This window comes from Phasianus colchicus, chromosome 1, assembly GCF_987193195.1.
Source record: "Phasianus colchicus chromosome 1, bPhaCol1.hap1.1, whole genome shotgun sequence".
In the NCBI taxonomy this organism is placed as follows: Eukaryota; Metazoa; Chordata; class Aves; order Galliformes; family Phasianidae; genus Phasianus; species Phasianus colchicus.
The window spans coordinates 66,113,808-66,129,245 of record NC_143436.1 but is presented as its reverse complement, the minus strand read 5'-3'; the positions used below and the strand labels follow the sequence as shown (position 1 = coordinate 66,129,245).

Genomic DNA, 15,438 nt, shown 5'->3' with positions numbered 1-15,438 from the left:
TTTACACTAAAGCAGTATAAACAGTAAATCTTGCTTTTCCTGATTTTAGGGGAAGAGCTTTTGAATGACTGGAGAAAGGAAGACGGTCAGGCAACTGCATTGTCGCAAATTGAATGCTGACTGTCCTCATTCATCCTTGAATTTCAGCATGACTGCTTTGAATGCAGGCCAGCTCCACGCATTTCACAGTGAGTGGCTCTCTGTAAAAAGTTCAACACTTATTTGGTGGTTTAAAACTACAAGGCAGTTCACCAGTCTCAATTAAAATTTACAGAGACTCTGCAGAAGTAGAAAACAACCTGACCGAAAATTTCCAAGAAGGGCTTCTGGGAAGCGCTCCCCGATGTTTCTCTTCCTCGCAGCTCCCCCTGGCGGCCCCGCTGCCGGGTGGCAGGTACACAGCTTTCAGCGAGCAGACTTCCAGGCGTGCAGGTAAATTAGATGCTAACGACAGCTCTATCACACGCATGCATCTTGGAGATATTTCTCAAGATCTATTTACAAATCCCGACTTTGGCATCATGAATTTCACACTAAATTACTCCGCATCACTTCCGTCATTTTTATTTCCTGCAAATTGTCACATAATTGAGGAGGATGCATTAGCATATTGAAAATGTGTTGAAATTTGCTTGGAGGAGGATTACGGTATCTTCAGAATCCGCATTAGACTAAGCACGAGTTGCAAGTTTTCTGAAAGATGTTTTAATGTGCCAAGACCAATACTACAGGGGTAAAGCTGAGAACAATAGGGGGCCACAAAAGCCAAAACTGTTTATTAAGAAAGACTGGAAACGACACACTGGTGCTGTCAGAGCTGATAATGGTAACATGAAGAGTAGAAGTAATAGCCAAAGGAAGCCAGGACACAGCAGCCAGAGAGATGAAGACCAAGGGCTGGTAGCAACATATCGAAAGGGACTGCAGGGAAACCTACAGTCATCATAGGCATCCCTACAGACTGGAAGGAGCGGTCCTTGAGAGCAGCCCTGTGGAGAAGGACCTGGGGGTCTTGATAGACAAAAAACTTAACATGAGCCAGCAGTGTGCCCTTGCAGCTCAGAAGGCAAACGGGATCCTAGGCTCCATCAAAAGAGGGGTGGCCAGCAGGGACAGGGAGGTGATTGTTCCCCTCTACTCTGCTCTTGTGAGGCCCCATCAGGAATACTGCGTCCAAGTCTGGAGCCCCCAGTACAAAAAAGACAGGGAGCTGTTGGAGAGGGTCCAGAGGAGGGCCACAAAGATGATCAGGGGACTGGAGCACCTCCCCTATGAGGACAGGCTGAAAGAGCTGGGCTTGTTCAGCCTGGAGAAAAGAAGGCTGCGGGGTGACCTCATTGCAGCCTTTCAGTACCTAAAGGGAGCCTACAAACAGGAGGGAAATCAACTCTTTGAAAGGGTGAGTGACAGTAGGACAAGGGGAAATGGTTTTAAGCTGAGGGAAGGGAGATTTAGGTTGGATGTCAGGGGGAAATTCTTTATAGAGAGAGTGGTGAGGTACTGGAACAGGCTGCCCAGGGAGGTTGTGGATGCCCCATCCCTGGAGGTGTTCAAGGCCAGATTGGATGGGGCCCTGGGCAGTCTGGTCTAGCATTAGGTGGAATGGTTGGTGGCCCTGCGTGTGGCGGGGGTTGGAGATTCATGATCCTTGAGGTCCCTTCCAACCCTGGCAATTCTGTGAACTTCTCTTTTTCAGCTTTATAATTAAGCAAACCAGAAAGTGGCAGCTAAAATAGCCTATATCTTGAAATTAGCTTGAAACTTGGCAAGGAGATTGCAGCAGACATCGCAAGGCAAGACTTTGATTACTTTAAAGCAGAGATGCCTTTTATAACCTTGCTGACAGTCTCTTAAAATAGCGGTATCATACTGTGAGCAATAACAATGTCTAAGTATTCTTGGTTAATAAATGGCAACAGTTCCCCAGAAATAACTGGCCATAAACTATACGCAGATTTAGATTATATCTCTCACAGTTTAGCAGATACAACTAGGTGTACTCAGATTTTTTTTTTCTTTTTTAAACCAGGAAGCATTAACTCCTTGGATTTCTTTGGATATAACCAACTTTACAAAAGCTAGTAGAAAGGCTACAACTTCAGGCAAAAGAAGTTTTTAGAGCACTACCTAGTACTTAGAACAAACACACCTCAACAACAAATTTAAATTCCTGCTTTGGTGTTCTACTTTCTCTATGAAAATCCATAGCAGTGCGATGCAAGCTTGCACATCACCAACAGAATAACAAGTCTGTTATCAGGCCACTCTCTGGGATACAGCAAAGATCCTTGTGTCCTTGAAATGGAGGGATCAGAACCTGCTCTAAGTTCTAGACATGTCTTTTTTCTCCTAAACTTTCACTTATTTCCTCGTTTCTTGCATGAAGAGGATGTGGTAGTTTAGCAAAGTTTCCAACCTAATTGTGATTTTCACATTGTGATGTTGGAAACTAGAACATGAAAAACATGCTGAGATCGTGACTCCGGTCGTAGCTCTTGTCTTCAGAAACAGATTTTGACCAAAGTATTAAAGTTCAAGATGCTCAGGATTACACAGTAGTGAGCAACAAAGCAATGGAAAGCATCATACACTATAATTGAGAATGTCCTATTCACCTGGAAGTTATGCATTGTCAGTGGATTGCCCTTGGGATCAAGCAGCACCCTATTATGTACAGGAAGATGCCTACAAAAGCAAGAGGCAGATACTTATGTAAAAGAATGCTTATTGTAAGAGACAAACTTTTAAATTAAAATTAATCAAAGACTATTCACTATGAAAGTAAAATCACCATAAGACAGAAAAGCACATAGTCCTTAACCTTTGGAAAGGAAAACTTGCCAAAACGCTTTCTCAGCATTCAGGTGTAAAGAGACACAAAGACAAATTATAGAAAAAGGTACCCATTTATTCAAGATATGACAAGTGTATTTACAGTATCCATTTGCTCAGAATGAAATCCACCCTTACAATTTTTTTTTAAAGCAGCAATTATAAATTACATTTAAAAGAAGAAACGTTCCAAATATGTTTCTGTTAGAGATTTTTTTTTTTTTTTTTTAACAACAGAAACATTTAAGGCTAAGTAGTTCAGACCATTGCTGCCACCCACATTTACCTTAGCAAAACCATCTTAAAGACAACATTACCTTGAGGGATTAAGACTCTGTGAAACTCAGCATACCCTTTTGTTCCCTCAGATGCATTTCACAACAGTTCAAAACTGACAAAAATGACTTTTCATTTAAAACAAAGAATTAAACAGGAGCAAGATGAACTGCCTACATCTCGGTTCCAGAGGGCTAAAAGATAATATACAGTAATGCATTCATTACCACTGAAAGACGTCAGATTTCTTGTCGATGAAAGAACTTCAGCTTTCCAAGCTATTTGCTTTCAGTTAGAGCTCCAGTCACGTGGTGTAATCCACTTGTCCCATCAGCTTACTTTTCAAAAGACAAGAAAAATCTTCAGGTAGCTGACTTGTAATGTAAATGATGAACACTGCTTTAAACAGCACTTGATTCCCACAGTACAGACACTACTGCTCTACCAAAGCAAACATGATGAGTTTGCTAAACAGCTGTAGTGTTATTTCTAGTCATTTAACACACAACAGATCTGCAGGAACAGTTAAAACTGGTTCATCTCTTGAGGTAGGAGCCACAAGTCATATTTAGTCCATATGTAACACATGCTATCAGGCAAACATAGTCAATTTTTTCATATAAACATTCAAGAAAACACTGATGTGTCTTCTCAGATACTGTTCATTCTAACTGTCATGGCATTTTTCCCCCCAGTGAATCATTTTGTGCCTGTTTGAGAAGGAAACTAATTAAATATGGGAGTTAGAAATACTAGGTCACAGCCATTAACTTAGTTGCAATGAGAAAACACTCATGCCTTATACAAAAAGCTTTGTAGCAACTTCCAAAACAGTATCTGAGAATTCTTAAAAGATATTTTGAAAAGATACCAATTTTAACTGCATAAGAATAAAATCAGTCATTAGGCCTTAAAGACTACGTAGCTAGTTGAAATACTATCATTGCATTTCAGTAAGTTTTTAGGATTACATTTGAAGGGAAAAAGAACATTAAAACAGAAAACCCTGTAACCTTCACAAATACAGTTTTCTTAATGATCACTTTTTGTTAGTTATCTATAGCTGTATCTATTGAAAGTACACAATGTTTAACATTCCAAGAGAAGCAGAAATGTGACCTTTCCATTAGCGGGGGACATATACTCCAGGCAACAGCTAAGTTGTTGTTATGACAGATACAAGTTTTGAGTTACTTGAAGGTTTGAAGATAACCCAAGGAACAAGTTATGTAACACTGAGATTGGCACTTGATCGTTAATTAGCCCATTTACTAGATTTGCTCCCCAGAGACTCACATACACAGAGTTTTAAGTTTTCATTTTATTACTGTAAAAAATAAACGTCAACTTGTAGTTCCAGAATAAACAAAGAAACCTTAGCTTCAAACCATTTAAAAACAAAAGGTTCATATTTTGATAAGATACATTTCACAAGATTCATATCAGCACCGTAACCAAGTGCATTTTTTTTTTTTTTTTTTAAACCAAACACGTTTTGAAGTTTTCACATTAGTGTGAAGGGGCTACATTCTCACCTGGATGCAGACATAACATGACTCAAGAAGAACAAACTGGAAGGAGTGTAAGTCAGTTTCTAGAGTTCCCTCTTGAACTCTACATGTTGGAACCAACACTTAAAACTGAAGTTACTGAAGACTGACCTTCAGCATATTCCAAAATGGAAGGCAAATACAATCAACTTACATTTGGCTTTGAAACATTACCTTAATGTTTTATTTCAATCACATATTTACAGAAAAGCATACAACAGAAGGGTGCAGGATTTCCTTTTTAGTCATAATATACTTAGAGATGAATAGTCATCTCAACTTTCATGCAAAGGTGCATCTCTTGTTACACAAGAAGTTTTCTGTACTTTGCTTTTTTTTTTGTTTGTTTTGCATTCTGAGGGTAACAAGAAGAAGGTTGGATAAGTTGGAGTGACCTTAGAAATGGAGGCCTGTTTGCTCTACTGCACCTTCACAATAAGGAGGTAAAGTACAGGCACCTTTAAATCCAGAAGGGTTCATTACCTTTTCCAAAACCAACAAACACAGTCTTGAACAGTTGTGATGTGAGTTATTCCATGACTTTCACCTCTTCAGTTTACTTCCTGAACTCTGGAGTTACTTTTCCTAGAAGCATACTTGCCAAGCTTCTAATGTATATTGTCGACTATACAATTTAATTTAAACTGTTATGTAAAGAATGTTACAAGCCTTTCCTTTTTACACAACTTAATCTTTGTGCTGAGTATTCTTCAAAAGGATTTTATAAATAATACAATAAGTTTAGAATCAGTCTTCTGCCCTCTTGTCATTATACCATGTTGTTGCTTTCTCCAACTTTATCTACAAGCTGTAAGAAAGAAACAAAAGTAGTTTTAAGCTACAATACATTTATGTATGATTTAATTAGTCTCAAATGCAACTTGCTGTTTGCACAGTTGGTATGTGACTGAAAAATGAGTAGTACTCACCAAGGTTTCATGATTTAAATTTGTGAAATTAAAAATCTTGCATTGCAATTGTGTTTCTACATGACATGTTTTCTTATATAAGACGTTAACAGTGCAACATGAAGATGCAAGAAAATGAAAAAGGAAATAGAAGAATACAGATACCACTGCTAGCTTAATGATTAAAACAAAACAATGCGGTATCAGCCACACATGCATTAGTAGACCAAGTAAGATATTTCAACTGACCATTACTGTGGATTCTCTTCTGAGCCTACGTAGGCTTTGAATAAAACATTAACAATTATCTTTTTAAAACAAGATTTAACCCCATTATGATCAAATTAAATGTGAGTAGACAAGATCAATTGACAAGTAAAACATTCAATTGATCATGAACGATGAGCCAGAACATGGCCTAAGCTGTACAATTGGAACAGATGATCTTGAAAACTAATTTTTAAAATACAGACTGATATATCTCGTAGTTATGTCCCCTATTAATTTTTAAGCAGTAGCTATTAAAACTGTAGCTTTCAAAACCAGGGTTAAAAACATTTGTGTTAAAATACATACAGAAATTATCACAGTAAAAGCAGTTGACCAAAATACCCTACCTAGATTACCATCTTTCTGGCACCCATTTATTGCCTTCATATCCTTGGCTACTTAGTTAAGAAAATAGAAAACTGCATTTGAAGAAGTACAAAGCTTAGTAAATAGCCACGAATCAATCTGTTACAGCAGGCCTGAATAAATGTTGTACTTGATGAATGATTACGCATGATGAGAGTTTCTGGATTCACCATGCAAGCTGCAAATTAACACTGCGCAAACCTCTTTGTTACTACAGGCCATTTCCTTAGATACATCCAGATACTGCACAAAGAAGAGAAATGCCTCTCTCATCTGACAGGCAGAAGAGGCACAGAACAATGGCATGGTTTGCCTATCTGTGGTCACCTAAGGCCAGGAGTGAGACAGGAACCAGTATTCATAGTCACAATCCTGAGTCACAATCCAGGCCTCTTTCCCCTTTACAAGGCTTAAGCAGGGGCAGCTTCTACAAAAGTGTTGTTTCTTTTACATTTAAAAGTCTCTCACTGGGAACAAGGGTTATTTGTATGGTGCAGAAACTATGCAGTAATACACTCAAATTCACTGTTCTAAAAAGCTGTATCTGATTTACTTCCAATGCATTTCTGCTACTGCAATAGTAATGAAATAAGAAAAACAGCAAAAGCCTTACATTTTACATTAAGCACCAAACACTTACCGAGCTTATACCAGGTAAATTCAAGAGAGAACCAAGGACTGGAACTCTTCTAATAAAGCCAATCACCACAGGAAAGAACCCCCTTTAGGTTAGATAAAAATATTGTATTAGTTTTATAAACAAACTATTTTAATGTTGCTCTGAAGAACTGGAAATTCAAGTCCTGTAATTCCTTCGCTGAAAATTACTTCACCAAATACATGAACAGACATTTAGCAAAGAAAAAAAAACAAAGAAATATTATTTTAAATTGATGTAAACATTTTTCTCATAGTTGGCAACCCTCAGAATCAGCTGTTCAAAGAATTAACTAAGGGATGAATACCCAACTTAGTCAAGAGAACTGATGTTCCCATTTACTTTCTCAAAATTATTATAAACATTGAGATAACATTTTTTTAACCTTATAGGAAATACATTCTTGCAGTATCACTCATCTTCCTATGCCCAATGTAAAAACACTGGAAAGGTAATTCTAGTAATCCCCTTTGAAACCAGATATGGCAATGTTTAATCGACTAAAGAAAATTAAGCACAACATGTTTGTGCACTCACGTAGTTGACAAATACATGTAATGTCAGAAATTCAAATAACGAGCCAGGAGTTGCTGCCTTTTATAGCTGGCATGGTTTAGCCCCTGCACTGCCAGTTTGTCTCTGCAGTAGGAAAAAGGATTTTCCGTGGCAGTATCTCAGCTGTCTGAAGTCAACCGCAGCAATTCAGCTGGTACTGGCAGTCTAGGTTCTCTTGCTGGGCTACACACTTCCCAGCATAGAATAAGGACTGGCATGTAAATCCACCTGTCATGTCTGATCAGAGGAATTTCATTATTCACCATCCTCTTGCTGGTAAAAACGATTTGGTGGATCATATCAATACCAGGAAGTTCCCCCAACTCCCGCACTCCCTGGGCTATTTATTTTATTTTTTTTAAAGACCAATCATTGCACTGAACTTACACACTGTGATGCAGGGTACACAAACCACTTTTAACAGACAGACATAATTGGTGTAACCAAGAATGCAAAATAGTCATTATAGTTCAGATAGCATCTTTAACAAGAACTTCAGGTATCTTTGATCTGAACAAGGCTCTGAGAGCAGTTTAGACTATGATAAAAGAGACTGTATTGTAATAGCTGTCTCCAGGGAATGCAATTTGAATGTGTAAAGGCAAAGAACTGAACCTTTGATAGGAAACTTCTGGCAGTACGCTAAATAAGGGGATTGACATTCTAGATATAATCCAGAGTAAAATCACAGCTACATCTCTCTCACTGCAGTTAAACGTGTATTAAGTAAAAATCTCTGCTATTATTATTAGCAGTTTAAGTGTTTCTGGCTACCAGTACCTAAAACTTTTGCTTTGTGGACAACGGGGTCTCTTCTAGAGTATGAAAGATGACTTCATACTAGAAGTCCAACTGTACAAGAGAACTGTCTACACAAATAAATAAATAAAGAGACTGAATAAAGTATAATACAGTGCACCTGCCACATAAAAAGTTGCCAAAAAACATAATTATAGTTGATATTGACAAATCTGAAGCAAAACGAAGAGATTTGCTTGAAATAGTAACTTGCTAGCACTGTAACATGAGACACAAATCTTAGCAAGTATTAAGAAGTAGAAAAAGTTGTTTAGAGACAGGTTTAAAAGATTCATTTAGAATTATTTATCAGCTGTTGACACTTTCCAGGGTAAGATGTAGAAAATTCAGTGTGCCTTATGTTAAATAAATAAGTATTAGATGGAATTTTGTCTTCAAAATAGAAGTCCAGGAACCAAAAAAAGCTTCCCTTCTTACTTATACTAACACACTTTCTACTTCGTTTTCTGAAGTATGCAACTTCAACCACAGAAATAAATGGTATGTTGCAACAACCCAGGTTCTTTCACCCTTACAATTAATTATAAAGTTAAATGACATGTTGTAACAGATGCAAAATATCTGTTGTAATGTTATAAAATATGCAGCATCTACATAGAGGAGAAACAAATGTTTAAGTCATTTCAGACATCAGTAACCAGCATCTCATACGTTGCAAACAGGGCACAAGTATAACAACACATCATAGAAGCCACCTCCTCACCGAGGCTACCATGGAAATCAAACAGAAGACTGTGAGGCTAAAATGTTTCTAAGCACATATTGTGCCTCATTTATTAATCCAAAGAACAAAATCCCCACCAAAACAGCTGAACGACCAACAACTCAACCACCAAACCAAGACAATATAGGCATTTTAGTTTTCTTTTATATGGAAATACTTAAAACTTGGCACTTGTAACACAATTTGATCTCCCAAATATTTTGAAGCTGTACAGTTATTTGATTAGATATAAGCTACACTGCCAAAAGTCAGTTTGATATCTGCCTCACCAACATCAGCAAATTTGAGTCTTGGAACCTTTTTGCCTCTTGCAAATGTAACCCAACACCTTTAAACAAAAATCTATCAAAAGTGAACACTCAAAGAATGTTTTCCCAGTTGTAATACAGTACGCTAAACAAGTACATGTGCTCCTCAATACATCAACATAGAAAGCAATTTTGAAGCAAGTCTTACCTGAATAATAGGAAGAACCCATAAATTTCAAGAATCATTCCTATTAAAGGCCAACCAATCAGAACTATGAGCACACCACCCAGGAAAAAGCCCGTTGCTTTCATTTTGTGTTTTTGGAAGAAGAATCTAAATGTTCTTTCTAAACCAATAACAAAAGCCAAGCCAGCCACAAATAAAACCTAGAAAAGACAAAAACCAACCAAATAAAGAACACAGCTAAATACATTCCTAAGTTTAGAATGCAAGCACATATTATTAATTCACAACATTAGACTGCATTTTTGCACAACTTATTTTAATATCAAGATTGAGAAAACTTATTAGTGATTTTAAGAGTCTATCTTCGTGGTCTCTAACAAGCATAATCATGTCAGAAGACCTGGTGACAACAGCTGTCTTTCCTGTAACATAAATACAGTTGTTACCTGCAGTCAGTACTAAAGTTTAGTACCACTAACAACTAAGATTCCTAAAACTGGGAACAGACATGCTACAGAAGCACCCCATAAAGGTCATCTTTAATAGCTTCTGCTGATCATTGCAAAGGCAAAACAAGAAAAAAGCTGAAGGGCATTATCAACTATCTTCCTTAATTTTGTCTGTGTAACAGGCTACTACTATTCACTAGTTCCAGTGTAGGCTGAACATCACAGCAGTGCAGCCTAGCTAAAACTGTTTTGAGTATCCTTCAGCAGCAAAGCATTACTTCATTCTTTAAGCATACATCTGGGCAACATCTTTTCTGGAAAGAGATTATACCTTAGATTTTACTCATAACTAATAGATGAAATTCAAGTTCATGTCATGTAAAAAAAACAAAAAAAACACAAACGTGAAGCTACTTCCTTACCACATTTTACCCCTTGTCTTCTCTTTTATAATTAAGCTTTCCTCTAATGATATAGTAACTTCTCTTGCGTTATCTTTGGTTACCACATTGCCTTTCACTGTCTCTTCCTACCTACATTCTCATTATTTTCCCCAAACTGGATCTTGCATTTCCATCTTATCCTAGAAAAAAGACAACATAAGCACTGTTTTCTTCTGTACTCTTTCAGTGTGCACCCAAATTCAAAGAAAATTTGCAGAGTTTCCATCCAGCAAACCTCAGTATTTGATGCTGCTGTCATAGAATGACACTGGTCCATTGTGACCACAGACTTTTGGTTATCAAAGGAGGACACAAATCTCTATCAAGCTGTGCTGTCTGGCTGGCAAAGCTGAGAACAGCTGGGGCACAGCAATATCAGATTTAGAAAATGCAATGTTATTTTACTTTGTTATTTTATGTACCTGCCCTAGGATTTATTTTCTATCCTGCTTAAGCAAAAACTTCAATTTGGTAAAAACTCAAGATATTTCAGCTTTCTGTTGTGGTGATTTGCCCTCCTAAGCCATTACCAGCAACTCATGCTTCTCTCCATCCTAATAAGGCACAGCAAAACTGCATTTAACATAATGCACTGAACACACCATCAGCATTCTTATCCAAATAGATACCTAGCTTTCACAGTTACCTTACAAGATCATAAAAAAAAAGTGTTAGTAATAATAGCTGATCTAGAAATCTTATTTGCATCAGCATAACTGTAGGACAAGCTGCTGCTTGTCAGACCAATATACCACAGGCCTGACCTGGAGGTACAACATTAAGATTGATGTGAGCTGCTCTAATGTTAATCAGGGAAAATGATTCACTCAGATCACTGCGCATAACTCTTCCTTTACACTAAGTTACCACAGTACCTTTTATGACCCAATTTCTATTTGAAAATATATTGTTTTTTACGTTTATTTTTAACATATTATATACTTAATTTTAAGCAGAGCAGAATTTAAGACCAAAAGGTACACACTTACATTTCCAATAGCAAGAAGAGCTTTGTCAAAGAAGAGTATCATTCCAAAGAAAAGGAAAAACACTCCAAAACCTGTTAAACCCATTCCGATCTCTGCAAGGAGAAATAAAATTAAGTATATTACATAACATGGTAACAGGAAAAACTCACGCTTAGAAATTGATACAAACTTGGAACGTGCAACACATAGAAAGTTTAAATTCGTAGACAAGCTCCTAGACTATTTCATGACTACTTAAAAAACTTCCCTGAACTACAAATAAAACTAGTCCTGTATAAAGCAGTTATTTCAATACCAGAAAAAGAGATGTTTGGGAACTGCTTATCATAAAAAGAATCAACTTAACAACGTACTGAAATTGAATGCAACAAAAGCATGTATGGATATACACATATGGCAAACATCCCTTTTGATTTACTGCTAGCAAGGATTATTTTGGGAACAGATAATAAAACCTTGTTTTCTATTTGCAACTCTTATCCCATAATGCTTATTGCAAACACGCAAGTACCTCGTCCTCCTGAGACCTCACATTCCATATTACACGCATGGCAATCCCATTTTCCCAACTTCCGGATTAAATACAACACAGATTAATGCTGCAGGCTCCTTCCATGTAACACATGCTGATGACTGTTAAACATTAGCTTGGGTCTCCTGCCAGCTGTCAGTTTTCACAGAACTCGTAGATGGTATCTATCTCTGAGTTCTGCCTGTCGGTAAAGGTTGTTCAAGAAATATTGGATGGGCAAGAGCAGGATGGAAGATTTGTTTGTCTGGAAATGTCAGGCTATGATTAAAACTACCATTTGACAATAGTCTCTGAGGTATTTTGAAGAACATACACAGAAGTACATCACACCTTTTAAATTAAACGTCTATGGCCTTCCTGTGACTCTCACACAGACTGCATACAAGAAATAACCAGAACAGGAGCAATCTTAGTTGTAAAAGCTTTGGTGTTTATCTGCGCACTCACCAGCTTATGACTGGAGAACTTAGACATCTGCAGGACATAAACACATAGCTAGCAAAAACAGCACTATTACTACAGGCAGGCTGGCAAGCCAGTATACTTTGAAGATGTCAGTATTTTTGTGTGGCCTAACAAACAAAAAGCCCTTCGCTGATACTGTTAGCCAAATTAAATCTGGAAGAGATATCTAAATGTATTTTATTTGCTCTTTTGACTGCAACACAGATCTACTTGATCATTTAACTTTGCTTGAAGAGCTCAGGAATGAAGGAGCATAACAGTGTCCATTTCAGATGCTTAATTTACAACAAAAAATTCCCAAACAGCTCAGAGTAAAGAGATTTGTTACAGCAACGTTCAGATTCCCCAACTTCTCCTTTCAGCAAGGTTGCTGACCACATGGTGTTAACTCATGGTATTAAGTCTGCCACATTAAAGCTTTACTATGAGCATTTTAACTACTCTGTATTAAAACTACTACCAGACATTTACTGTACCTTCTTACAATGAACCACAATGAACAACGAATTGCAAATTGCATCTCCACTGAATCAACTGACTGAAACTAACGTAGGAATTGTAGTCTGCCCTTTCTTCTAGTGCTCTTTACTTTAGAAGAGCAAAAACAATCTGTATTCTGGAAAGAAAAAACACTCTGAGGCAGGATTCCAAAGGAATTACCAGCTGCCAATAAGATAAATATGCTGCCACGGGAAGTGAGTATTCATTCCTTCTTCAGACACAGCACAAAGTGGGGTGCGAGCAAGAAACAGAGGCTGACTCCCAACAGCTGCTGCAATTACAGCTCTAACACTTCTGTATTCACTTGAAAAACATTTGTAACCACTTACTGCCACAGCGGGTTCAGTTTCTCTTTAGAAATCAACCATACTCTCTGGTTAGCACAGGAAAAAAAACGCCCGCCATTCTCATCCCAAAGTTACGCTGAAAGCAGATGAGATACTGGCAACAGAGGGTAGTAGTTCTGGACTCATTTCAAGTAAATGTTACCAACCCAATCACATCAGAACTGTGTTGGTTGTTTTTTTTTTTTTTTTCCTCTGAAGAGCACCAAGTCAACTGTGTCTGGCCTTGTCCTTTTGTAGTCTTGGCAAACAATAAGCAAGGAAGTTTTATGAGGGGCATAAACTATTGTTAGAATGCTTTCTCCCATACCATAAAAGTCTGCCTATATATCACTCAAATACAACTTTTTCAGTCTCTAGAAATGCAGATACACATCCTAGCCATGTGATAGTTTTTCTTTAATAGCTGCAATTCGCAGAGGGGAGGGGATCAACACATTCTCAGTGTTCCTACAAAAACCCCATGAATTGTATGAATAGTGCAGCAAAGCATCAAAATCTCTTAGCAAACACTAAGTTTTAAGATAGACTGGTTATGAAAGTTAAGGGAGGAAACTACACATCCTCTATCTTTTTTACAAAAATAAGTATGCATTGCAGTCCAGAAGAAAAAAGGTTGATGCACTTTTTTTGTGTGTTACAATTATGTATTTTCCCAAACAGAAGCGAGTGTCAAAACATCTGAAGAAATATCTTAGAAAAATGTGAAATTCAAAAGCCTCACACTGCACATCATTTTATCTACTACTCTCAGCTCTGAATCAAAGCCAACAGAGTCAGCAGGAGGAGGAGTTAGCTCAATGTCTCAAAAAGAAACTAAGACAAGTACAAACAGTGAACAGATCTCTTTTTCCCAATGAATACTTTGGATGGGACAATAGGGGAATGGGCAAAAGCGAAGCCCACAAGGCTTTAACACATTATATACCTAAGAATTAGCCCTAGGATTTAACAACCATTCCAGTAGCAGAGCATAGCACCTGAATTTCTCAGAAAGTCATTAACCTTGTGCGCTGCTAATTCACTTTACTGCCCATTTACACCCTTTGCCTCAGTTGGCTCACCAATGTTTTCAGTGCTCTGCTATCAAGTTAAACTTCTTTTCCCTACAGCTTTCACACTTGTCCTCCTTCAAGCAACATTACAACACTTAAAACTCATTTCCTTTTATGATAACTATACTGAGAATGTATCGTGCATGATACATTAACTTAAATAAAAGAATGACGTTCTCCTTTTCTTTGCAGTTTCAATGTCTACAAACCCTCTGATTTCTTTTAATTTCCCCTTTCAGCATCTTTAATCCCAGCCGTTCCTAGTGAGGAAAAGCAAAACTACTGTCAGGTCCAAGCTGTTCTTTGTTTGCTTCAGACTGAGTTCCTGCTGCTCACCTTAAAGCCCTTTCTATGCCACCTGCAAACACTCCATTCAGTAACAAAGTTAACAGTAAAGACGCAGACACGTATTTACTCAAAACCATTAATGCCACGATTAATGCATACGATTTAACAGACATCTGCCAATTCTCACTTCTGTGTACCACTCAGCTTTCATTCATTCTCTTCTCGCCATTACCGTCAGGTAGCGACACCACCACCGGGAAACACCTCGCATCCCAAAGCACACGCCGGCAGCAGCAGCGCTGTCGACCAACGCCCACCTGAAGACGCTGGGCGGGCCGCGACAAGCTCTATTCTAAGCTGACACCCCCCTCACTTCCAGCTTTACCCCACGAGCCCCACCAGCACCGCTGCCGCAAGGTACGAGCGCATCCATAGCATCCCCCGAAGCACGGCGATGGGGACAGCGGCAGCTGAGCTCCCCCTCTGTCCGCACACCCCTACCGCCGGTACGCACCGTCTGAGCCGGACCCTCCCCAGCGACCCCCACCGCCCCGCCCGGCCCCGCGCCCGCACTCCGAAAGCGAGAAGCGCGAACAAAGGGCGCGGCCGGGTCCGTCACGTGCGGCCCTTCACCGGGCTCGTCCAGCCCTCCCGTCAGCGATTACCGACAGGCACCCCTCCGCGGCGGGAGACCCGCGTTCCCCTCCCACCGGGAAGCAACGGGGTGAGGGCGCGGCGCGGCGCTCACTCTGCGTGTCCGAGAGGGAGATCATGGTGGCAGCGGGGCAACAACGGGGAAGGAGAAAGAGCCGAACGGCAGCGGCAGAGCGACAACGGCCACGTCTTCCGGAAACACGCAGCCCCCTTCGCCTCGCCGCCGGCTGAAAGGACAGCGCCGATTGGCGGGGCGGCGCCCAATTAGCAGCCGCCTTGTTCGAGTGGCTCCGCCCCTCCGCTTTCGTTCCGCCGAGCGGGAGGC

At 39.1% G+C, this 15,438-nt stretch overlaps 1 protein-coding gene across 1 annotated transcript; it reads right to left on the bottom strand.

The window, feature by feature from the left end:
* Positions 1-2,060: 2,060 nt before the first annotated feature.
* Positions 2,061-15,397, bottom strand: GOLT1B (golgi transport 1B). Its single transcript, XM_031597791.2, has 5 exons — positions 15,208-15,397; positions 11,275-11,366; positions 9,415-9,593; positions 6,843-6,924; positions 2,061-5,466 (listed from the first exon to the last, which is right to left on the bottom strand). The coding sequence occupies exons 1-5, from the start codon at positions 15,230-15,232 to the stop codon at positions 5,428-5,430; spliced, it is 417 nt and encodes a 138-aa protein (XP_031453651.1). The 5' UTR covers positions 15,233-15,397; the 3' UTR covers positions 2,061-5,427.
* Positions 15,398-15,438: the final 41 nt, after the last annotated feature.

Coding starts and splice junctions, on each gene's coding strand:
- GOLT1B (XM_031597791.2), bottom strand. CDS start 15,232: ATGATCTCCCTCTCGGACACGCAGA. Junction 9,594..11,274: donor CTCTTCTTGCTATTGGAAAT/GTAAGTGTGTAC, acceptor TGTCTTTTCTAG/GTTTTATTTGTGGCTGGCTT. Junction 6,925..9,414: donor GGGTTCTTCCTATTATTCAG/GTAAGACTTGCT, acceptor TCTAACCTAAAG/GGGGTTCTTTCCTGTGGTGA.